This window comes from Enhydra lutris, unplaced genomic scaffold (assembly GCF_002288905.1).
Source record: "Enhydra lutris kenyoni isolate GAN:26980312 unplaced genomic scaffold, ASM228890v2 scaffoldscaffold11, whole genome shotgun sequence".
NCBI classification, from domain to species: Eukaryota; Metazoa; Chordata; class Mammalia; order Carnivora; family Mustelidae; genus Enhydra; species Enhydra lutris.
In genome coordinates, this window is record NW_019154095.1 from 34,832,820 (window position 1) to 34,857,495 (window position 24,676).

The 24,676-nt window shown below is 48.2% G+C and overlaps 1 protein-coding gene across 1 annotated transcript; it reads right to left on the reverse strand.

Moving 5' to 3' along the window:
* Positions 1-1,145: 1,145 nt before the first annotated feature.
* On the reverse strand, positions 1,146-24,617 carry LOC111144584 (beta-3 adrenergic receptor-like). The gene is given in 5 exon segments (XM_022498945.1): positions 1,146-1,351; positions 1,587-1,729; positions 2,235-2,400; positions 3,085-3,235; positions 23,418-24,617. Coding segments are annotated over 5 exon segments (1,809 nt in total). The 3' UTR covers positions 1,146-1,202.
* Positions 24,618-24,676: the final 59 nt, after the last annotated feature.

Genomic DNA, 24,676 nt, shown 5'->3' on the forward strand with positions numbered 1-24,676 from the left:
TGTTTATTTATTTATTTGAGAGAGAGAAAGAACCAGAGAGAGAGAGAGAGAGAGAGAGAGAGCAGGAATTCTGTGGGGGAGGGAGAGGGAGATGCAGACTCTCCGTGAAGCAGGGAGCCCAACAGAGGGCTCCATACCAGGACCCTGAGATTATGACCTGAGCCAAAGGCAGGTGCTTAAACCACTGAGCCACCCAGGTGTCCCATGTTACCTTTTATTCTTAACTACATTTTTACCACGTAAGCTGAGTCTCCCCAGTTAGGGTGGAGGGCACCATAAGAACAACAACTGTCATACCTTTTAGTACCTTGGTGGCTTGATTATATATTAGCAGATGCCAAATAAATAATCAGATTCTACGATCATGCCAGTGACCCTTGCTCAGGTTGCTCTCTGCCTGGGATATACTTCTAGCTCCCTTCTACCTATTATCACTACTCCTAGCCATCCATCAATACCCAAACCAGTTTGTAGTTCCTTGTGAGATCTTTCCCAACTGTTCTTGCCAACATTAAGGTTATTCTTCTCTAAATTCTTGACATATTTACTGTTCATATAATCTACGTGGCTTTTTATTATATTCAACCTTGAAATGTTGCTTAACTTTCATAGGACTAAGGCTCATCTCTCAATTAAACTATAAGCTTCTGGAGAAAAAGCACTGGATTGTACCTGTTTTTTTTGCCTTCCCTTTGATGCCCAGATGCTATGATCTAAATGTTCGTGTTCTCTCAAAAGTCCTATGTTGAACCCTAATCTCCAATGTGATGGTGTTTGGATGTGGTTAGATCATGGAGGCAGAGCCCTCATGAATATTATTAGTGCCCTTATGAAAGCAGCCCTAGGGAGACCCCCTGCTTCTTCCACCATGTGATGTTCTAGTTAGAAGACGCTGTTTATGAACCAGGAGGAGGGCCTTCACCAGACACTGAATGGTTGGTATTTTGGTATAGCAGCCCAAACAAACTAAGGCACCTGATCAGGACCTTAATATAGTGTTCAATAAATATGAGATGGTCATTGAAGATAGACATTCCCTTCTTCTCTGGGCCTTTTTAACCTCTCTTTGCTGAGGCCAGACCAATGCTTCATAAACAGGTGGGAAGAGAGAAATGAACTGCAGCAATGAATAATCAGCAAAGAATTTTTGCGAAGACTAAAGCTTTTTATTCCAACCGAGGCTCATCAATTTTCTGAAGACATTAGTCCAAGCCCTTGGTGGAGAGGACAGCCTCGTTGATGCTCTGAGTGATAAAATCTATGTTGTGGGCATTGATACAGGTGAAGTTGATCCGACTGTTCTTGGGGAGGTAGATATGCTTTTTCTTGACCAGGTATTCCACCTGCTGGACTGGTGATAATCCCAGGGTCTGAGATACTAACTCCCCTCTAACCCAGGGGGCATGACAGGGGATAGGAAGTGTCAGCATTTCTGGGGATCCAGAAGGGTCTTTAAAGCAACTCATCTTCCTGCCAATCAAACTCTGAGGTGAAGCTAGGGACTGGTCACCCAGTCAGTGAAGTTTAATGCTCAAACACAATCCCAAGGTCAGAAAAGAGGGAGCTACCCTCTCCTAGACACTTACCATTGAGTCCGAGATAGCTATGGGACCCATTCTGGTCTGTGATGTGATCCCAGGAGCCAGGTGTTCCCAGGAGTCGGAGCTTCTCCTTCACCTTTTCCTTGATCAGCATGATGTTCTCTACAAGCCCTTTCAGACTCTGCTTCCTGCCAAAGAAAAGACAGCAGGAAATTGAAGTATGAGGTTTCCCTGCTGTTAAACTCCTCATTGCCATTGTACTCTTCTTGCCTTCCAAAGCCCCAACCACAGTGCCTGAGGGCATCCTAGTGGAGCCCGGGATCTTGTTACAAGTGGGAGAGGAGTTTCAGCCCATATTAATTTAAGCAAGCCAAGCAGGCTCATAGGCAGATTTTGCCAGAGTCGCAAGTCCTTGAGGCTGCCTAATCTTCTCCACCTGGAAGAGTTCAAATAATTCATTGGACTGTGTCCGAAAAGAACGTCCCATGGCCCACTCCCCCAAGGTAAGGCAACCTTGGGCACAGCCCCTGCTGCTGATACACAATGAGTCCTCAGCAAATGTTGGTGAATGAATAGAGTCAAAGCAAATTGCCTCCTCAAGGCAACTAAGCAGGAAGAATCTTGTGAATGGGCAAGTCTGTACATACGTCTAGAGGCTCTGCCATCCTTTCCCGCCCTATACTTTACTCTTACCATTCTTCCTGAAGAGCAGGGTTACAGAGGATGGAGGTGATAATGCGAGCACCAGTAGTAGGAGGGTTTAGCCACAGGGCCTGGGTGAGTTTCATCAGCTGGGAGAGGACGCAGAGCAGGAGCTCATTGTTGAGTGCCACCACAACCAGGATCCCTACTCCTTCATCTGTAGCATTGGGACAGACAGCCCCTCAGTGTCCTCTGTTACCAGAGCCTTCTCTTATGACTTTACATCCAACCTTGCAGAAGAGAGGGTTGGACCACTGGGTCCCCCCCTTCCCAGCCAAGCCTGTATCCAGACCCCAGGAAGTGGCCAGAGGCTCTTCTTCCAGAAAAAGTAGCTATAAGTAAGAGCCTCAAAGATGGAAAGCACTTGAAAGATCACTAAACCCTCCCCCTCATCTTATAGATGAGGAAACAGAGGCCCAAAGGGGCAAAATGATTTAACTGGAGTCAGTCTTGGGGCACGTTGGTGGCTCAGTCAGTTAAATCTCTGACTCTTGATTTCAGTTCAGGTCATGATCTCAGGGTCATGAGATCAAGCCCCTTGAGTTTCTCTCTCTCTCTTTCTCTCCCTCTCCCCCTTCTCTAAGCAAATAAACAAACAAATAAATAAAATGTAAAAAAAGAACTAGAGTCAGTTTTAGTAGCCAGTTTTAGGAATTGAGCTGAGATGAAACCACAAAACCTGACTTGTAGCTCAATGCTCTTCCCTTCTGCCTCCATGGTGCTCTCTCTGGAGTCCTTGGCTCTCTCCAGAGCATAGGAGTTACCAAGCACATCATTTGTGCCATGGCTAAGTCACCACTTCAGCATAAGGCCTTTCCTTTCCTTTCTGCCCATTCCGTACCATAGATGCCAAAAGTCTTGGACAGAGACTGGCTGCAGAAGAACTCAAAGCCTTGAGACACAAAGTACTGTAAGAATCCAGTATCTTTTTCCAGGTCCCCGGTGGATAAACCTTGACTGGAAATGTCAAAAAATAGGAATATCCGCTTGCTCTGTAGGAGAAAGGAGAATGGGAAAAGAATGAGGTTGATGGAGGAGATGACAGCATAAGGGAAGAAAGTTGGGCAGATGTTGGGCTCACCTTCAAGCTAGCCATCAACGTTGCCCACTGACTTTGTGTCAAGTTGCAGTCACAAATGTTCCCAATCACAAAGATACAGCCATGCGGGGCCTGCTGCAGGTAGACACCGTCTCATCAGGCACTTCCCCTACCAAGTGGGAGTGGCACCAGGGCATGTGGAGGAGAAGTCGTCCTCCAATGTTGGTTCCTACTAAAGGGCCAGGCAAATTCAAGCCTAGGAAAGGCCTTTCATGACAACAGGGTCAGCGGGGACAAAAGGCAAATAAAACTGTAATCAGGTCTGAGGAGAAGTTTCTGAGTGGGGCCTCTCTACCTCTGCCACATTGAGGAGCACGTTGGCATCCATGCACAGCTGCTTGGAGTCCCAGAAGGAGTATTCACGAACTATAAAGCCCATGTCCTGGAAGACGAGTCCATGGGGTTCTGTGGGAACACAGCCCCCCTCCAGCTGGTACTGAGGAAATGGAGGCAAACGTGTCAGGGAATGGGTCTGAGGGTCACTGGCAGAAGGTGGGACAATAACAGGAAAAGGACAAGCATACTTGGCTTGTCCGCCATCTTGCTCATGACAGAGAGTGAAAAGGGCAACAGTGAAGATGGCAAATGGGGTGGTACTCAGGAACAGGAGGGAAGGATCTTCTGTCACCCCCATTTTGCATAATAACTCACCTTTTTTGGAAGAAATAATGTAAACTATCTGAGAATCTTTACGCCAGATTTTGAGGAACTGGGCCCCAAGTTGGAAGGCACCATTGTCACCAACAGTGTGCACACCCCCTACCTGCCAGCAGAAAATAAACAGAAGTAACTCTTTAAAAGAGTAATAATGATGAAGTCCTGCCTCAGACCCAAGTCATTCCTTTCTGGAAAGAGCTTGGACATCAGCAGAGTGATGCAAAGAATGGTGGCTTCAGGTTTGGATCCTGACTCCGTCCTCCACTGATTAAGTCTCCGGACTCTGAGTCTCAGGGCCCCCTCTGTCAATGCCCAGGAGCCCTCCAAGGCACCCCTTTCTGGTTAAGGACTGTGTAACCCCAGAGCTCCACTCCCTGTGTCTGGATAAGTAAGCAAGGGGCCCTTCTTCTCACCCTGTTCTCCACAATGACTTGGTTGTGCTTTCCAAAAAGGAGTTTCAAGGCCGCCTCAGTGAATGACTTCATGCCGTTCACCGGTAGGTACTCGTAGTTCAGAGATGGATCCTGGGCGATCTGCAGGCGCATCTTGGGCACCACAGAAGACACCCAAGGATGGCCTTTGCTGGTCTGGCAGACTGTGAGGGAAGCCACAGGGGCGCTCTGGATGGCCGACCTCAGGGCCTCCGAGTCTGGGCTCTGCAGACAGCCCACAAACAACTCATCGGTCCTGGCTTTATTGGGACTTTGGAAAGTTGCCTAGGAAAAGACAACTTTCTTTTTTTTCCTTCCCCTTTATAAAAACAATGTGCTGGGAGTGAATGTCTAATTTTTGTCTTTTTAAAGTAGACAGCTGAAGCCATGTTTTGTTTTGTTTTTTTAAGCCTGTGCCATTTTAAAGGGCAAATATGACATATCATGTGGGAGTTCTAGACCCATGAGACTAAACAAAGGTAGCCCCGACTTTCACAGTGGCAAGGGCTGGCTGCATTTCAGAAGAGTCATTTTGGGGTGCCCTTCTTAGTTCAGGAACAGAAAAGGGGAGGAGAGGGGAGAAGGAAGAGGCTGAAGAAAGTATAGTGCCCATGCAGACCCCGAAGCATGGAGCTGGAGGAGAAGACGTAGCTCTTACCAAACCCCTGGAAGCCCCCAGCTAAGGGCAAAGGGCACAGAATGACCCAGAGCATTTTTTGTACTTTTCCCACAGGGCAATTCTGTTAACAAAAACAGAGCTCTCCACTTGCGGAGGCGTGACCATCTCCAGGTTCCTCTGCAGCAGGGGCAGACTGTCCTCCTAGAGGCAATCAGGATATGAGTACTAAGTCTTATAACACTCCCAAACCACAAGGCATCTACCTCTAAAAGCCAGGAAAATCTTGTTAGGACAACTGTCTTGCTTGTAGGTCTTTAACAAGCTGCCTTCTAGCTTCTGGGCTAGGGGCACATCCATGAACACCGAAAGGGTAGTCATCACTGAAACACAAGTACAGCCAAGCCTAGGCTGTTCTGGGCTCCTGCTCCAAAGCCTTCCTCCAAGCCTGGCCCAGCCAGACCTGCCTCTTTCCAGAACCCTGGCAGATCCAATGCAGAAGCTCTGGACAACTGGTCACCAGAGCAACAGAACGCTACAATTCCCAGTCTCTGTGGTGGTGGTTCCCAAAGGCTATGGGAATATTCCATGGAAGTTGAAGACCATTCCCTGAGAGAGCGCACAGAGATGGGAGAGGAGAGGGGAGGACCTGGAATTCCCAAGCACCTCTCTCTAACTCACTGCCTTCTCTGGCCCCCCTGTTGCCCAGACCAAAGTAGCAAGGCAGTCCTTGGAAGACAGGGCAAGGCAGGCTGCCCAGAAGCCAGGTGCAGAAGTGAAAACCTCAGACCCAGCAATAATCCAAGTTGAGGGATACATTTAAAAAGCTCCTACTTTTGTTTTGCTAAGGATCCCGGATTTTAAAAGGAATAGAAAGAAAGCACTGTTTCCTTTCATAGTTATTTTATTTTATTTTTTTTAAGTTTTTTTTTAAAGATTTTATTTATTTATTTGACAGGGACAAATCACAAGTAGGCAGAGAGGCAGGCAGAGAGAGAGAGAGAGAGAGAGAGAGAGGGAAGCAGGCTCCCTGCTGAGCAGAGAGCCCGATGCGGGACTCGATCCCAGGACCCTGAGATCATGACCTGAGCCGAAGGCAGCGGCTTAACCCACTGAGCCACCCAGGTGCCCCTCCATAGTTATTTTAAATAAAGACTCCTATGTTTAGAAACAGGATAATCTGCAATTCCGTAGGCCAATCCTATTTTCTCTCAGATCTAGAGCCAAGACTTCTATATTGGTTAACCATTTCATCAGGCCCAGCAGCAAGTGTAGATGGCAGAAACCAAGGGCACAAAGAGCCAGCCTCTGGAGGATCAGTCTTACGATTTGCTTTCTTTTTTTATTTCTTAAAAATAACTTTGTAAGTGATTGTTGTAGACACTGCTGGTGTCTCACGCAGATATCCTTTACCTGCCCTGCTGGCAGATAAGGCTCCTCTTCCAGATCCAGTTCTCTGAAAAGTAGCCCTCTGCTGACAGGGACTTGCTCACCCAAAAACCACCTGCAGTTTACGTCCTCACCAACGGGGGGCAGCCAATGACTCTCTAACCCAGGCATGCAAAAGGCCAGGCCTCTTGTCTTGGGGTATCTCTTGGCTCAATTTGCACTCCACGGCCCACCCCCCAAATCAGCTCAAGGCTAGACTTGACTTGGAACCACATCTTTGAAAAGCCCGATTCCCCTTCACCATGCTACTTCTTACAGTCTCCTCCTACAGTGTGCTCCCTCTGCAAATCATGAACCCCAAATCCCTATCTCAGGCTGTGCCTCCAGGGAACCTGCCTTGCAACAAATGATTATGAAAATCATCCCCATCATTGTAGAAAATTTTAAAACCTCAAGAAACTATAATGAAGAGGCGCCTGGGTGGCTCAGTCGGTTAAGCGTCCGCCTTTGTCTCAGATCATGATCCCAGGGTCCTGGGATTGAGCCAGGCGTCAGGCTCCCTGCTCCGTGGGGAGCCTGCTTCCCCCTCTCCCTCTGCCTGCTCCCCCTGCTTGCATTCTCTCTCTCTGTCAAATCAATAAATAAAATATTTTTAAAAAGAAACAACTATAATGAAGAACATCGATTTGCTACAAACAATCTACAACCACACTTAACATTTTGGTGTTACCCTCCTCCAGTTTCTCTTCTGCGATGTTTATATTTTAAGACAATTGAAATCAAAATGTACGTATCATTGTCATCACACAGTTTTCACTTCACATTTCAGTTGTGAGAATTCTAACCTGTGTGCCAAACAGAACTGTTTCCGTTGCAAGTAATGAAAAACCCAACCCAAACTAGCCTGAGCAAGAGAGAGCACTTATTTGCTCTGTAACCGGGCAGCCCACCGTACATCTGACTTCGATCACAGTTCAGTCCAGAGTGTCAGTGTGTCGCCAGGGCTCCGGCTTCATTCCCTGTGATTTCCTTGACTCTGCTCTTCTGGATGCTTCAGTTTGGTTCTCCAGCCAACTCTGGGCACAGGAGCAAAAGTGAATGTAGCAAGTACAATATGATACACATTTGAGAGAAGTTTACAGAGCAGTTCTATTTGTAAAGAAACAATGCCAATTACTAAAGGCATGTTTGAATTAATAATGGGACTTCCATAGGGGTGCCTGGGTGGCTCAGTGGGTTAAGCCTCTGCCTTCCACCCAGGTCATGGTCTCAGGGTTCTGAGATCAAGCCCCACATCAGGCTCTCGGCTCAGCGAGGAGCCTGCTTCCCTCTCTCTCCCCGTCTACCTCTCTGCCTACTTGTGATCTCTCTCTGTGTCAAATAAATAAGTAAAATCTTTAAAAAAAATAATGGAACATCCATATAATAGAATTCTATGCAGCTGTTAAAAGTAGCCCTCTGACATGGGGGGATGGAGAGGAGAAGGGAGTTGAGGGAAATTGGAGGGGGAGATGAACCATGAGAGACTATGGACTCTGAAAAACAATCTGAGGGTTTTGAAGGGGTGGGGGGGTGGGAAGTTGGGTGAGCCTGGTGGTGGGTATTATGGAGGGCATGTATTGCATGGAGCGCTGGGTGTGATGTATAAACAATGAATTCTGGTACACTGAAAAGAAATTTTAAAAATTAAAAAAAATTTTTTTTATAAAGTAGCCCTCTGTGTACCTTTGTGGAAAAATCTCCAAGATACCACCTTAAGTAAAAACCAGGGAGGTACAGAATAGAGAGCAAAGTGGAGGAACATTTGGGGGGAGGGTGTGGGGAGAATAAAAAATACATTTGCATGTATATGCATGGAAAATCTCTGGAAGGATACATACCAGTAGCAGGTAACTATGACTGCCTCTGGAGAGTAGAAATGGGTGGTTGATGGATAAGGACAGGGAGGAAGATTAACCTGCTTTTCATTGTACATCATTTTGTACTTGGGAAATGTTAAACCAAACACATAGATCTCCCATTCAAATACTGTGTTTATGTTTTTAAAAATGGCCGCAGCCTTTCCAGACATTATATCCTTACAATCCAGAGGAAGGGAGAGCACCTCTTCTCTTAGGTCCCTGGAGGAATAAGAACGTTTCCTTCCCTGAAGCCCCCAGTCTCCTTTTTCCCTTCTCTTGGCTGCATTGAGTCACTGGCCCATCTCTGACATGATCATGGGGGAGGATGAGATACTCTAGTGGGTTTAAACCAACTGCCTAGAGCTGGAGCTGAGGTGGATCCCTTCCAGACCACACGAGAGAGAGGGGACAGAAGGTTTCCTTAAAAGAGATCTCCAGTGTTCTTAAAAATGGGAATGGGCAGGGAAGGGGCGCTAGGAAAGCAGTCAGCAAGGGTTCACTGCATCATCCATTCTGAAGTCTTAAAAACCGCCAGTTTTGGGGCGCCTGGGTGGCTCAGTGGGTTAAAGCCTCTGCCTTCGGCTCGGGTCATGATCCCAGGGTCCTGGGATTGAGCCCCACATCAGGCTTTCTGCTTGGCAGGGAGCCTGCTTCCCACTCTCTCTCTCTGCCTGCCTCTCTGCCTGCTTGTGATTTCTGTCTGTCAAATAAATAAATAAAATCTTTAAAAAAAAAAACCCACCAGTTTTAATGCCTATTTTTATATGTGTTGTCCTTGTACTTCTAAATCTGTTAAACTTCCAGGGTCTCCGTTGCTGTCTCAGCAGCCATGGGATGCAGGGAAGTTGCTCTCTGGATGACCCCAAGGCTATGGAGTGTGACAGCAGGAGGGAGTCACCATGGAGGAGTTGGCTGGCTCATACCAGAGGCTCTGTCTGGGAGCTGAGAACTGGAGTGGAGTGTTTATGGCCCCATGTTCGCTTCTCTCAGCAGCCCAGGTACAGACATGGTTCAACGAATTAGAATAATCTGCCTTTTCCTACACAGTATGGACCACTAGCTGATCTTAATCTTCCCCAATTGTTCCTGACCATTCTCAGGGTGTTCTTGTGTGACTTTGGGGAACATTCTTTCACATTCATCCAGTGCAGTCATACCCCTAGTCCACATCTGTTTCGTAGGACATCACTTGGGTCCAGCATTTCCTTATTGCCACAGTGACCAGTGACCACTCTGACAACTACAGGACCCCAGTGTGAACGCCGAGGACCCATTCTCCTAAAGCTTCCAAAGCCATAAACTCTCACCTACCAGAGCAGTCAGTACATGTCTGTAACCCTCAGAGTCCCCTGGAAATAGTTCCTTCAGCTCTTACCTACCTTCCCTCTTGGCCACAGCACTCAGACATAAGACCCGCCAACCCTGCCCCACCGACTGTCAACTAGGGCCTCATAGTAGAGTGGACAGAAGAGCTAGGCAGATCTGGCTTTCCATCTCAGCTTTCCCCTTTAATACTTATATACCCTTAGGTAAGTGGTTTAAACTCTCTCCACCTCAGTGTATGCATTTTATTTAAGATTTATTTATTTATTTTGAGAGAGAGAAAGAGAGCATGAGTGTGTGCATGAACCCAACATGGGCTTCAACCTCATGACCTTGAGATCACAACCTGAGCCAAAACCAAGAGTCCAATGTTTAACTGACTGTGCCACCTAGGAGCCCCTATGCATTTTTAAATGGGGATCAACAAATATTATAGAATTGTGTGAGGTTTATTATGGAAAAGAGCATGCCCCTCAGGCTACCAAGAGACAGAAACCATCATATCAATATCCAAGGAAGTTTTGAGTCTAGAGTTTATAACACAGAGTATTTGGGAAGTTCAAACTAACATTTGAACAGACTAGTTTTTAAAGGGTCCCCCCCCCACACAGGAAATTGCAAGACCCCAATCTTCAGGTTCTAGTAACCATGGTCACAGAAGTTGGCTGCTAAAGTGGAGTAGTCCTCATGGGGAAATTTCCCCATAGACCCCTCAGGCTCAGTCAAGGAGGACAAAGGGTAAAGAAAAATCATAAAGGGCTGGGAGAGAGGGGTGTCCTTATAACTGATCCAAAGAGCTCATTCCATTGCTAGGAACGCGGATCAAACAAATGGTTTCTCCTTATGTCCCTGTCCACATAAACGTGGTATGTGCTCTGGACCAGTGATCACTGTGTGTTGCTCCCCTTCCCTGCTTTTCTAGATGGCCTTCATAGCCATTTCCCTCCCAGCACTGAACACTGGATATATTAGGGAATAGTTAAATTCTGTTTCAGTCCATAAGCTGCAGTATCATGGGTAGCCGCTTTCAGATGAGGAAAATTCACCTCACCCAGAGATCCTAACTCTGTGCTGGACGTTGGATGTGAGTTTGGGTTGTTCCTTTCGGGAGTAGAGAGCAAGTTTTTACTTGCATGCAGAAACACTGCCTTCTGTTAGTTTTGACCATTCTTAAAATTACATGTTTGGAGAAAAATATGGGCTGATGAGCTTCCAAAAGGTGTAAGGTAGTGATTTTTCTCTAAGTCCACCCAGAAACCCTTTTCCTACTCTTTCTGATAGCAGACCCCAGCCCTCTCCGCAGCTTTGGTCCTTGAATCCTGAGTGACAGCGCTTCCTGGGAGAAGAGGCACGTGGCTCAAGCCTGGGCTACTGGAGTCCTACTGGAGCTGGCAGAGAAGAGCTGTCCATTACTCTCTAGTCATAGAGCTGTATGCAAACGATCCTAAAGCTCTCAGAAGCTACTGGCCCCGCCACGTAGGAAACCCCCAAAATGACGTCAACTGCCTGTGAAAAGAAATCAGAAAAGAAGAATGTCTGTTAGTTGGCTCAAGTCTCTGATTCCGGTCAGTATCCGTTTAGGGTCTTGGTGGCAAGCAACAGAAATGGACTCTAGCTGGTTCGTGTATAAGAGGAATTTATAGAAAAGATCTATGGTAGCTCGCGTAGGCGATAGGGAGGCTGGAGATTTGGGAGCAGGAAGCACGGCCACCATCAGACCACGAAAGGAAGCAGGTGGGGATCCTACTGCTGAACAGCAGACGACGCAGTGACTGGCCCCACCTTCACAGTCCTCTGCTTGGCCACCAGAAGGCCGGCTGCCACTGCAGGTCCCAGACATGGGTCTTCGCTGCCACAGCTACTGCTGTGGATCAGGACCCTCCACCGTAGTTCCATCGCAACTCGCATCTCCCAAGGCCCACGGACAAGGAAGTCCGTGCCTGATTGGCTGAGCCCACTCACGTGATCTCGTGCCCCGCCCCCAAAGCTCTAGGTAAGGGGTGGGAGGAGAGCCGGTCTGGTCATTACAGCTTCAGTTAGGGCAGGTGGGCGCTTCCTTCCAACGAGAGTCAGAAAAGGAAGACTTTCTTCTAGAAAGAGGTACACAGGCTGGGCATCCAAAAAAGACAAATTTTCACAATTTTATCACCCCTTTCCCTCTCTTCTCCAACACCCCCATACTTCCTCCCACACTATTGAGGGTACTTATTTCACAGAGACAGGAAAAGCTATCAGAAGAGGGTTTCAGGGGTGCCTGGGTGGCTCAGTGGGTTAAAGCCTCTGCTTTCGGCTCAGGTCATGATCCCAGGGTCTTGGGATCGAGCCCCGCATCGGGCTCTCTGCTCAGCGGGGAGCCTGCTTCCTCCTCTCTCTCTGCCTACTTGTGATCTCTGTCAAATAAATAAATAAAATCTTAAAAAAAAAAAAAAAGAGGGTTTCATGGGCGCCCATCACAGCTGCCCATCTACTGATGTAAGTACCCACCTACTCTCTTTTCTCTTATTAGGGTGCTTGAGCCCCCCTTTTCTGGGCCCCATCTCAGTCCACCCTCTGCCTTTGTTGCCTGGGTCCTGGCTACACTGTTTTGCAGTTGTCCTTCTCCTCCATCGCCAATCACCCTTCTTCCCTAGAATATTCTCTCGGGCGTACAAACAGGCAGCGAAACTCCTATCTTAAAAATAAACACCGCTCTGGTGACCTCCCCTCCCCTCTCCAGCTGTTACCCCATGAGCCAGTTAGGGTTCAACCAGAGAAGCAGAACTGCTGTGAGCGATGTGGGTATTGTGGGAATTAGACCTCACACAATTGCAAGAGGACCCAGGGAAAGGAAGGTCCCCAGAAGGGAGTTGGAGATTTAAAGAAAAATCCTTTGTCAGGCTGCCTGAAACCCCCCTGGTGGACAAATCAGAGCCTACAGGGAAATCTGAGAAGCCAGACACATCATTTGCAGAATTGGGACTCAGAAGGTGTAATGCGTGGAGGGGTCTATGGGAAGATAGGGCTTCTGCACAGCTCCCACATCTGCGGGTGTGCAGCCAAGTCCCCAGTGGTGTGGCATCCCACAGTCGGCAGAGCCCACACTCTGGAAGCAGAGCACCTGCTCTGGGCCTGGGATGGAGGAGAGTCTGAAGACAAGCAGCCCACCCCAACACGTGTGCTTTCTATTCTCACTCTGAAGTCCCTGCAGTATTAAGTGGGAGCCACTTCTCTTCTGCCTCTCACATCTTTGGCAGGTTTCTCCTCTTTTGGTCAACTCTAACCCAGAATCTAACAAGAATTCTGGGAAACAGGTGCCCAGATTAATTAAGATGACAAGGAGATCATCCACCCACCACATTTCTCTGATCCTCTTCAGAACAGCAGCTGTGGAGAGATGTTTTATATTTTCTATCTCCACTTCTTCATCTCCCAAGTTCTCTTGCGCCCATTCCATCACCTCCACGCCATCAAAGCAGCTCTCATCAAGGTCAAACATGACAATGGTGCATTCTTCGTCCTCCTATTTGAGATGTCAGCAGCGTATGACACAACAGGCCTCTTACTCCTTGAAACACTTTCTTCCCACGGCATCCAGGATGCTCCTTACTGTGGCTTCTCCTTTCACCCCACTGCTGCTGCTCCTCAGTTGCCTTTTCTGGTCCCTTCTATTTCTGACCTCTAAATGTTAGAATGCTCCAGGACTTGATCCTCAGTATTCTTTTTTTTTTTTTTTAATGCCTGAAGTTGTTTTATTTTTTCCAACTTTATTGAGATCTAACTGACATATAGCCAACATTGTGTAAGTTTAAGGTATTGATTTAATACACTCTGAATTTTTCTCTTCTCTGTCTATGGTCACCATGCCCGTGAGCTCATTCCACTTCCATGAGCTTAAATATCCATCTGTCAAATTTATATATCCAGATCCAACTTTCCTCCTAACCTACAGATTTGGAAATCCACATGCCTATTGATGTTCCAACAAATAATTAATAGACTTTTCAAATTTATTGTGTCCAAAAACTAACTCATAGTTTCATATCTCACTTCCTTCCCTTGTCCTACCCCCATTTTGATCAATGGCAAGTCCATTCTGCCAGGTGGTCAGGCCAAAAATCTTGGTCTCATCCCTGACATCTTTCTTTTTCTCTTATGCCCTACATTCAACTCCTTGGCAAACTATATCCTTTTTATCTTGTAATATCTCTAGAGACTCTTCTCACTATTACTGCTGAGATGGATGGATGAGTGGATGAAAACAGTGTACAATCTGTGTTTAGATGGAGGACAGAGATACAGTCTGTGTGAAGACACAAAGATAAAGAAGAAAATGAGTTCATTAGTAAATATAAGTGTGGTTGGAATAATAGTGTATGGAGGAGGAGAGTAGTGAGAAATCAGGTAAGGAAGGTAGGCACTGTCCATTTAATGCCACACTCTGTATGGAGGGCTCCAAATCTCACCCCAAATGCTTTAGAAAGCCATTGAATGATTTTAAGAAAGGGAATAACATTGTCAGATTTATATTTTAGAAGAATCTCTCTGGGGTCTTATGGAGGATGAATTGGAGGGTAGCCAGAACTCGGCAGGCCAAGTGGAAACTACTTTAGTTCATTTGGTTAAGAAGGGATGAGGACCTGAGCTATGGCAGTGGCTAATGGGTAGACTTGCCACATGTCCCCCCTAAAAATACCAGGAACAGACCAAGCATTAAGGGAGATGCTGGCAAGCAAGGGCAATCCTGAAAAATATCCACTTAATTTAAACAATATCTTATGCATCAGTAATAAGTTCCACTTATTTTTGTGCAACTTTTCTATCTCTTGCTTTTTAAAGAATTTTTCAATACAACAACTTGCAAAAAATGTTAAAGGCATCAAAAGCAAAGTTTAAACATGTTTTTCATTTCATGAGGTCAGAAGTCCAATGGCAGACCAACCAGGTTGATACCAGCTAGCCAGCAACCCTACCAAGGAGATGAGCATGAGAGTGGACTAGGAGTAAGAACTAGTTTGTTCTTAGGACTAGTTCTTCCCGGGGCATCTAGGTGGCTCAGTCAGTTAAGCATCTGACTCTTGATCTCAGCTCAAGTCATGATCTCGGGGTCCTATGATCGAGCCTTGTGTCCTATCCATCTGTCCGTCCATCTGTCTGTCCATCGGGCTCCACACTCAGTGGGGATTCTGCTTGAGATTCTCTTTCTCCCTCACCCTCTGCCCCTCCCCTGCTCAAGCACACTCTCTTGCTTCCGCTCATAAATAAATCTTAAAAAAAAAAAAAAAAACTAGTTCCTCCCTCAAAAATGGGAGGAAGCCATCACTCAGCTAGGTTCAGGATCTTGAGGTTGCTGGAGCAGTAAAATTCACCATCAGCTCTATATGTTTCTTCTTCCCCAAGAATGGTAGGAATTTCTCCATTGGAAAAGCAGCTGCCTAAGCTTCTTCCCTTAGTTCCCCAGTCTCCCTCCTTGTGGTTCTGGGAGAATGTTCCAACATCAGTTAGGTTCAGACTTGGGCCCAGGGGGAGGCCTGGGAGGAAGGGTTCACTCATGTGATCCAGTGACTGGTGAGAAACCAGAGACACTGTGGGTGGCACGGAGCTGCTGCAAAGCTCTCCTGTTCCCACTTCTCCCTTCCCTGGGAAGGAGTGACCCATCCCTTCTCCCTTCTGGGAATACCAACAGCGGAAGCAACATTTCTTGGTTCTTGCTGAAGAGATTTTGGGAACTATGTTTGCTGTGTTTTTGTGGTAAAAAGGGTGGCTCCTCACTAGCAACTCAGAAATAAATCGCTTTTGAACTTTTAGCTCCTCGTTTTCTTAAAAAGGTATGTGTGGGCCAAGGAATCATAGAATGACTGGTTGTTCCCTCAGGGCTTCATCAAACACAAAATCTAAAGGACCTTGTTCCTCAGACACCCAAGCAAGAGTCTCCAAAAGTCCTTTGGAAGAATAGTAAACCATATCTGGTCATGGGATCTTTCCTGAGCTTGTGGTTCCACTGGATTTTGGTTTCTGATGGGAAACCTTTAAAAACACCACCAGAGAAGGGCACCTGGCTGGCTCAGTCAGTGGAGTGTGCAGCTGTTGATCTCAGGGTCATGAGTTTGAGCTCCTTGTTGCAGGTAGAGACTGCTTAAGTAAATAAAAAAATGAAACAAAACACCACCAGAGAAGGACTATTAGAGAGAACAGCCTTGGGCAGAATTGTGCAGTGAATCTGCATTTGTTTTCTATTGTTGTGTAATAAATTACTACAAACTTAACAGCTTAGAACAACATATATTTATTACCTCACAGCTTCCATGTCTCAAGAGTCTGTGTATGGGGGAGCTGGATCTTCCGTTCAGGGTCTCACCGGGCTATAGTGAAGATGTCAGCCAGGTCCACAGTCTCCTCTGATGCTCAGTGTCCTCTTCCAATTCACGTGGTTGTTGGCAGGATCCACTTCCTTGTGCTTGTGGAACTCAGGTGGCTAGCTTCCTTGAGGACAGCCAGAGTATCTTTCTGATGTCTTCCATCTCTGACCTCTGACCTTCTTTTAAAGGGCTTGCCTGATTAGGTCAGGCCCACCCAGGATAATCTGCCTTTTAATTAACCTAAATCAATTGATTAAAGACCTTAATTACATCTTTAAAGTCCTTTCACCTCTGCCATGTAATACAACCTAATCACAGGAGTGATATCCCATCACCTTTGCCATATTATTATTTCTTAGAAGCAAATTATAGGTCCCACCCACATTTAAGCAGAGGGAATTAGACAAGGACAGGGGTCCTTGGGAGTTCTCAGAATTCTGCCTCCCACAGAGCCTAAGAGCTTCTGGAGAACACAGCCCTTTCCTGAGGGGTGACTAGAGTGGATGATAATCTTCAAGACCAGAACTCTCAGTTAAAGGATTTACAAGTGTCTCTCACTATATTGGGTCAAATGGTAGTCCCCAAATATATGTTAACCTGGAATCTCAGAATGTGGCCTTATTTGGATTAATGTTCTTTGCAGATACAATTAAGGGTCTTGAGATGACGTTATCCTGGATTAGGATAGGCTCCAAATCCAATGACGTGTGTCCCTATAAGAGACAGAAAAGAGACACACATGGACACAGGAAGAAAGTGAGGACAGAGGTAGAGATTGGAGTGAGATATGTCTCCAAGCCAAGGAATGCTAAAAATTTCCAGAGCCACCAGAAGCTAGGAAAGAGGCATGGGACAGACTCCTCCTCAGAGCCTCCAGAAGGAGCCTGTTCTGTTGATACCTCGCTTTCAGACTTCTGGCTTCCAAAATCATGAGAGAATAAATTTCTGTTGTTTTAAGCCACAAAGATAGTGGCAACTTGTTGCAGCAGCCTTGGAAAATGAATACACTCATTGATAATTGTTCCAGTGCGAATCAACATCAAAGAGACAGACTTGGTGGTGTCGAGTGCCACATGAACTCCGACTCTATAGAAATACCAATTCCCAGAGATCAGGGATGCCCTAAGAGGTACTAAAGCAAGGCAGTTTTGTCACCCAAGCTACATTCATCACAGAAGGTCAGCAGATTCCCATTCATTTATACCCTTTTATTATCCGTTCATTGATGAATTTGTTTGATTCGGCTGCTGTTTAAAAAAAAAAAAAAGACTAAAATAACTCTCACTTAAATAAGATAGGAATTTATTTTTCTTCCATGTAAGAGTCTTAAACAGAAGCAATCCATGGTGGACATGGTGACTCCACACTGTTGAACACCCAGGCTCCTCCTCCTATCTGGTTCTTCTTCCACCTGTAAAACATAGTTGCCATCTCATGACCTAAGGTGGCTGCTTCAGTTCCTACCATCACACCTGCATTCCAGCCAGTGCAAAGGGGAGGATTGGATATGGAGGATATGCCCTTTCCCTTTAATGGCAAACCTGGAAGCTCTACACCTCAGTCAGCTAGAACTTACATAGTCACACCTATGTCTGCCAGGAGGCTGCAATGTCTTAGCAAGACCATGTGCCCAGCTAAAACTTAGGGGTTCTATCACTAAAGGAAGGAGGGAAGAATGGAGAGCAACTTCTGTCCATAGGAGACAACAAACACAGTTCTGACTTGTTCAGTGGCTTCTCAAATCTGGGGCCCAGGGAGAAGGGAAGAAAGATCCAGAAGTGGAAATCCATGAATAAATAGCAACCCTACTGCACTTCTGAGTACAGGATGAAGCAGAACCTTGAAAATGTGGGTTTAAAACAGCAGGAATGGGGCACCTGGGTGGCTCAGTGGGTTAAGTCATGATCTCAGGGTCTTGGGATCGAGGCCCCCATAAGCTAGACCCGCATCGGACTCTCTGCTCAGCGGGGAGCCTGCTTCCCCTCTCTCTCTGCCTGCTTCTCTGCCTACTTGTGATCTCTCTCTGTGTGTCAAACAAACAAACAAAATATTTTTAAAAAGACTTTTAAAAAATAATAAAACAGCAGGAATAAGATGAACACAGAAAACCTAGAAGGATAGTATTCCTCCTTCCCCCTGATACCTTCTGTTGTGGGTTGAACCGTGTCCCCCTTAAAGATACATTGAAGTCCTAACCCTCAGAACCTGAGAACATGACCTTATTTGGAAATAGGGTCTTTGCTGATATAATCAAGTTAAAATGAGCTCATACTGAATTAAGTCGGGCCCTAATCCAATGACTGGTGTCCTTATAAGAAGAGGGAAAATGCGGACACAGACACACAGAGGGAGATGGCCGTGTGAAGATGGAGACAAAAGTTATAATGATGCAGCTACAAGAGAAGCAATGCCAAGAATTGTCTGCAACCATGAGAAGCTACAAGAGCCAACCAAGGAGTCCTCCTCTAGAGCCTTCAAGAGAGAGAGAGTGTGATCCTGCAAACACCTTGATTTTTTTACTTCCAGCCTCTAGAACTACGAGAAAAGGAATTTGTTACACCAACCCTAGCAAACTAAGGGGCCATCTTCTTTTCTGGTTCATTAGGGCCCCATTCTAATAATCTTTCCTATAATGTGCCATAAAGCCCTGACATCCGGAAGTGTCTTGTGTCCTAAACTTCCGTCCATACTTAAGATTTAGCTCATCACAACTGCTGTGTGGGAAACGAAGGGTAAGCCAAACCAGGACTAACATGTCTGGCAGAGGCCAGACCAGAGTCTGAATGTGAAAAAAGAGCCGTGTGTGTGCATGCACAGTGACGTGGATATGAAACCAGGGGCATCCGTCTGAGGCAGGGATGAACCTGCAGAAGAAAGACCAGGCAGGATATACCCACCCAGGCCAAAGACAAGTCCAAGATCTAGGCTGTCAGTGGGAGCAGGACTACCCACAGATTAAAACCAGGAGGCTTGAGATGAATCCTCGCTCCCTACTCTGATGATACTGTTTACACCAGAGGAACCCTATCCATTTCCACACTCTATATGCGGTCTCTCATCTGGTCTTCAGAACCCGTCTGGCTGAGCTGAGTAGAACAATAATAGAATCTCTATTTGATTCACAGGCAAACAAAATGTGAGAGAGGCCAAGTAACCTGCTCAGTGTCACATAACTGATTATCAGTGTGTGTGTGTTTGGGGTGGGGGGTAGGGATGAACTTTAGAGCCCGGTAGACTGAGTTAGAAGCTATGTGATTTCTGTGAGGCTCTACTATTTATTATCACTTCAACATAACATTTGCAGATCCCCTCTTACAGTATCGGCATGCGGACTGGTGCTCAATCAATGGCTATTTCCTTCCTTCTCCTTTCCTTGCTTCTCCAGCCTCAAATTTGGTGCTCTCTATGCTACCAGTGTTGCCTTTCTCTGACTAAAGTAATCTTGGCTACTTACAGTTCACCTCCCTAGAGGCCAGTTTCTTCGTCTACTTTACCAAAGGACTGGACTAAATCATTTCTATGATCTCTCCCAGCTCTGAGAGTCCCTTAAGAAAACGCATTTCCTGCTGCCCTTCTCGAGACCTACACGGCCAAACCCACACATGTTGTACCTCCTATCACCATCAGGGGACGCCCAGCACCGCATATTCCCGTAGCGGGGGCCGGTTGGGGCGCGGGGAGCAAAGCCGGAAGCCGCAAAGCTGTCTCTTCCTTGGACTGCGGACTGCCTCGCAGAGATTTAGGCGAGCCAGCTATCCCAGACACACTCATTCCCCCTCTAAAGGCAAGAGAGGAAGAAAGTCAACCTTTCTCCCTTTACTTCATAGATGAGGATGCTGAGGAAAGCGTCTTGAATTTCCTTAATGTCATAATTAGATTGCCTCCTGGAGTTTCTGCTAATCTAACTGAGGTGCATATTATGTTTCAACTAATTGGCCTGCGGTGGACCACATCCAGGGCTTTTTGCATGGGGCGGGGGAGAGCATCAGCTGTACCCCCTCCCCATTGCAGGCCCCCACTTCTGGAGAGACATGCAAACACAGATACAGATCGGCAGCCTGGAAGCATGGGGGGGCGGGGGGGTGGGACAGAGGATTGGCTTTCAGGATCAAAACCTAAAGGAGCACTATTCCCATGGCCTTCACCTGTGCCCCTAGAATGAAAGGGGAGAAGGTGCCCCTACTTTCTAAGAGCTGAAGAATGAAGCTGGTGTGGGATGGTAGCCCTATGACTACCCATGAGACCCACAGTCCGCAACTACCACCGTCCTCCAGAAGAATCTACCATAGGGACAGTCCTAGGAAAAGCCTGTTCTCAACCTCCTCCTTACCCTAATTCTGCCTGCCCCTTAGCGGTTCCACCTGATGACCTAATGCAGAAGGTAAGTCACCTCTGGAAAACCCAGTCACTCATTCCTTCTCCACTGAGCTCCGCCCCCTTCACCCAGTCATTTCTGCCCACACCAACCCCTGTTAACAGCCTCTGGGAAGGCCAGGGTTCCATGGGCTCTTTCCTTATCACTGGTCTGTAAGTTTCACTTCTCTAGGTTCGAAGGATGGTTGTTTGTCTTCCAGAGTTCAAGTGCTCAGGCCCTGTGCTAACAAAAGCAGCCTGCTCAGCATCCAAGATGTAAATCGCCCTCTCCCTGACACCTGGCCACAAGTTGCTGGAGGGATGACCAGAATGGCTGACTCCCCATCTGTCAGATGCCCTGGTGACAATTTGCAGACAGAGTCCACAGCCCCGTGCAAGTCTAAACACTCTAAAAGGGCCTGACAGCTGGCACATGGGTGTGTGTCAAGCAAGACTTGGGCAGTATGAGCTCTTGGATAAGGTTCAAGGACATTTCTATAAACCAGAGCCCCACTCCTCCCCCCCACTCCCCAAATCATCCTTCTTCCCTGCCTAGGACTGACTGGACAACTTTCCTTGGTAATGTTGGAAAAATATCCAGAGATGGAGAGATGAGCCCTGGTACTTATTCCCCGGCCAAAGCAAGACTTCCTTCTCCACTAAGGATTCAAAAATGAAGGCCTTGCCAAGAAACCTCCAGCACCGCAGACCCCAGAGATCTCAGACAGTTCTGGATCGAGAAGGAGAAAGTCATCTTTGGCATGCAAACATCCGAAGATATAAAACCTGGGCTCCTGGAAAAAAGGAGCTGCAGAGGCCAGGTCCAATTCACAGGGAACACCCATATGTGGAAATCCACTGAGCTTATCCTCAAGACAGATCTAAACTTTGTAACTCTGGAGCCCCGGAACCTAGCCGGTGCATTGCCCCTCGCTGTCACACAGCAAACATTTGATGATTTACTAGCCACCCTGTAAATCAGCTAGGACAATGCTCTCTGCTTATAGAGTTTAAATAAGAACTCACAAAACGATTCAGTGATTTCCACAGAAATTTTCTTTCCATAGAAAACTGCCTGATGAGGTTCTTAAGAATTGGAATAAGGGGGAAAAATTATCAGCTGAGTCAAACTTGTAACTCCGGCTTTCCTTCAAAAGGATAACTTCAATTTCTGCAGCCCAGGAAAGGGAGAGGTTGTAGAAAGGATGGGATCAGAATATATTTATAACCAAAGACATTTGCCCAACACAAACAATGCTCTGTGCCTCCAGACACACACACACACACACACACACACACACACACACACGCAACACTAGACAAAACTGGTTCCCCATGGCAATGGGATCTTACAAATGCACCCCTGGCTTATAGCATGGGGGCTAACATACACCCCATGTGCCCTGATCCTGAGCGCAGCAAACTGTGTCCTCCTAGGAGCACTGCCCTCAAGCCCGCGGGCAGCTTGGCTTTGCTCCCCACTTGCAAGTGGATTCCATGAATTTTGGAAAGATGGGGATATAGGAGCCTCAAAGGCTCAAGCTCACTCCCTTTCACCCAAACAGACTTTTCATCTTTTCTTTCACCCTGATTAGGAAGAAGGGGGCAGGGGTTAGTCCTAATTTATTGTGTCTGCCACAAGCCAGCTCTAAGAAGGGAGTAAGGGGGTTATGGGGGAAAGAAATGGAGAAAAGAAGGCAGGGGATGAACCACATTTGGTAATATTTATTAATTTGATGTTCCAAGGAAGAGAAGGGATCCGTTCTAATGGTTTGCCCTCCAGCCCCTCCCTGCCTCCCCCCCCCAAAACCCTGACGAAGTCCTTCTGGCACCAAAGTGGGGAAGCTAGTGCTTAGACATCCCTAGTGATGGAGTCAGGTACAAAACCCCAAACCCGGAACTTTTCTAGCTTTCTGCTCCCAGCCTAGGTAGGCCCCCGAACCCGAAGAACACTGCCTGGTCCCTCAGGTCCAGGCAGCAGAAGGAGTGGAAGGAGGAGTGCTCTCTTTGCCTTAAGCACACAGCATGGAAGTGAGCAAGGTCATAGGTGCACCTCTAAAGCTAGTCCTGAGCTCCACGGGCAGCTGAGCTCAGGCTGCTGGGGTAGTGGTGAAGTTCAGGGATGGGGTTTAGAAAACTCTGAGAGAGACAAGAGGCTGATGAAAACCTACTTGGTAAGGATTTCCCCTCCCCTATAGGCCCCCCCTCCCCATCCCAAAGCCAAGTCATCAGTTTCTGGAAGTCAGAGATTTCCAGCTGAGGCACTCCACAGGGCTCATTCTAAACAGGGGCCAGAGGCTTTCCAAAAGTTCTGGATCAACAGAGTTCTTTCTCCTCATCGCTCAGGACCTAAGAAACTCCCCCCAGGAAGCCCTGGAAAAGGGAGATAACATATCTTGGGATGAGGGGCACAGGGTGGGGACAGGGGCACTATAGGAAAGGAGTAAAAGTCAGGGACCCTGGAAAGCTTAAGTATGTAATCACACAAAGAGCATCTGGGCTGGGCTCCACCCAGCCACAAAAAACCCACCCCCAACCCTAAACCAGCCCTGCTCCTTCCAGGGAGAGCCGAAACTCACTCACGGGTTCCCCCACTCCTGTTTATCCTTCATACCCAAGTGGTTTCTCACTATCCCTCCATAGCTACCAAACTTTTCAAAGAAACCAGAGCTGAGACCGAGAGTTTGGGAAGGCCTCTAGTCTTCTCTGCAAGTCAAAGCCGGCCCAACTGGTGGCAAGAAATCTGGGAGGCCAAACTACTGAGCTAGAAAATCTAGAGTTGACCAGGCAGGCTCAGGAGACAGCCGCACTTCCTGGCGCACACTGGTTGGGTCCTGGGTTGAACAATCCGCTGCCCTCCTTTGCTTCAGCCCGGGGGGCAGGTGGGTCGGATGCGGGAAAAGAAAAGGTCCTGGGTCCCATTTTGGTTCCCTACTCCATGCCTCCCCTTCTTTCGCTGTAGAGACCTCTCCAAACCCACCTCATCCTACCGAACGCCAAACTCGAAATGACCAAAAGGAGACACAGAATGCTTCCTATCTTGAGCCGCCTGCCATCTCGCCTCGGTTACCTACCCGTTGAGCGGTGGGCACTGCCTGGACCCCGCGGGGCTGGCCAGTGCGGCAGGGGCGCCCGATGGGTAGCCAGGCGGGGAGGCGGCGGCCTGGTGCTCCTCACGCTGGCAGCGGCACAGGAGACGGCGGAAGGCGCTGCGAAAGTCTGGGCTGCGGCAGTAGATGAGCGGGTTGAAGGCGGAGTTGGCATAGCCTAGCCAGTTAAGGGCCAGGAAAGCCGGGCTGGGAACCAGAGAGGGGCCCCCGAGAGCGCGCATCACGTTGGCCACAAAGAAGGGCAACCAGCAGAGAGTGAAGGTACCCATGATGAGACCCAAGGTGCGCAGGGCCCGGTGTTCCCGGAGAGGCAGAAGGCGCGCGGGCCGCCGACCGTAAGAGGGCACCCCTGCGGGCGAAGCGTACGGCCCAGCCGGGGCCGGGGACACAAAGCGCGACGCAGTCGGCGGAGACTCCTCGGGCGGGAAGCGGCCCAGCTCCCGGCGCAGCAGGCGCAGTTGGCGCGTAGCCACGAGGAAAACGCGCGCGTAGACGAAGAGCATCACCAGAAGCGGGAGGTAGAAGGAGACGGAGGAGGAGAGCAGCGCGTAGGGTATGTTGGAGGCGAAAGCGCAGCAGTGGGGATTGGAGTGGCAACGCTGTGCCTCGGCGTCGGCTCCCACGCGCCACCATTTGCTCATGATGGGGGCAAACGACACCGCGGCGGACACGACCCACACCAGCACCACTGCTGCCCGGGCGCGCCGTTTGGTGACCAGCGCACCGTAGCGCAGCGGGTTGGTCACTGCCAGGTAACGGTCCACGGCTAGGGCGCACAGGGTTTCAATGCTGGCTGTCACACACAGCACGTCCACTGAGGTCCACAGCTCGCAACCAGTGGCTCCCAGGGGCCAGTGGCCGGTCAGGGCCAAGGTGGCCCCCGGCGGCACTACCAGCAGTCCCACCACCAGGTCTGCTGTGGCCAGCGAAGTCACGAACACGTTGGTCATGGTCTGGAGTCTCGGCGTCCGAGCGATGGCCACGATTACCAGCAGGTTGCCTCCCACGGTGACCAGCACCTCCAGCGCCAACAGCGCCCCCGCCAAGGCCACCGCCCACGGCACCCCTGGCAGCCCACTCGCGTCGGCAGTATTGGGCGTCGGGGTGGGGTCAGCAGGCCACGAGGCCAGAGAGCTGTTCGGGTGAGACCACGGAGACATTCCCAGGGCGTGCGTGGGACGGGAAGGAAAGAGAGAGAGGGTCTCCCTTCTAGATGGGT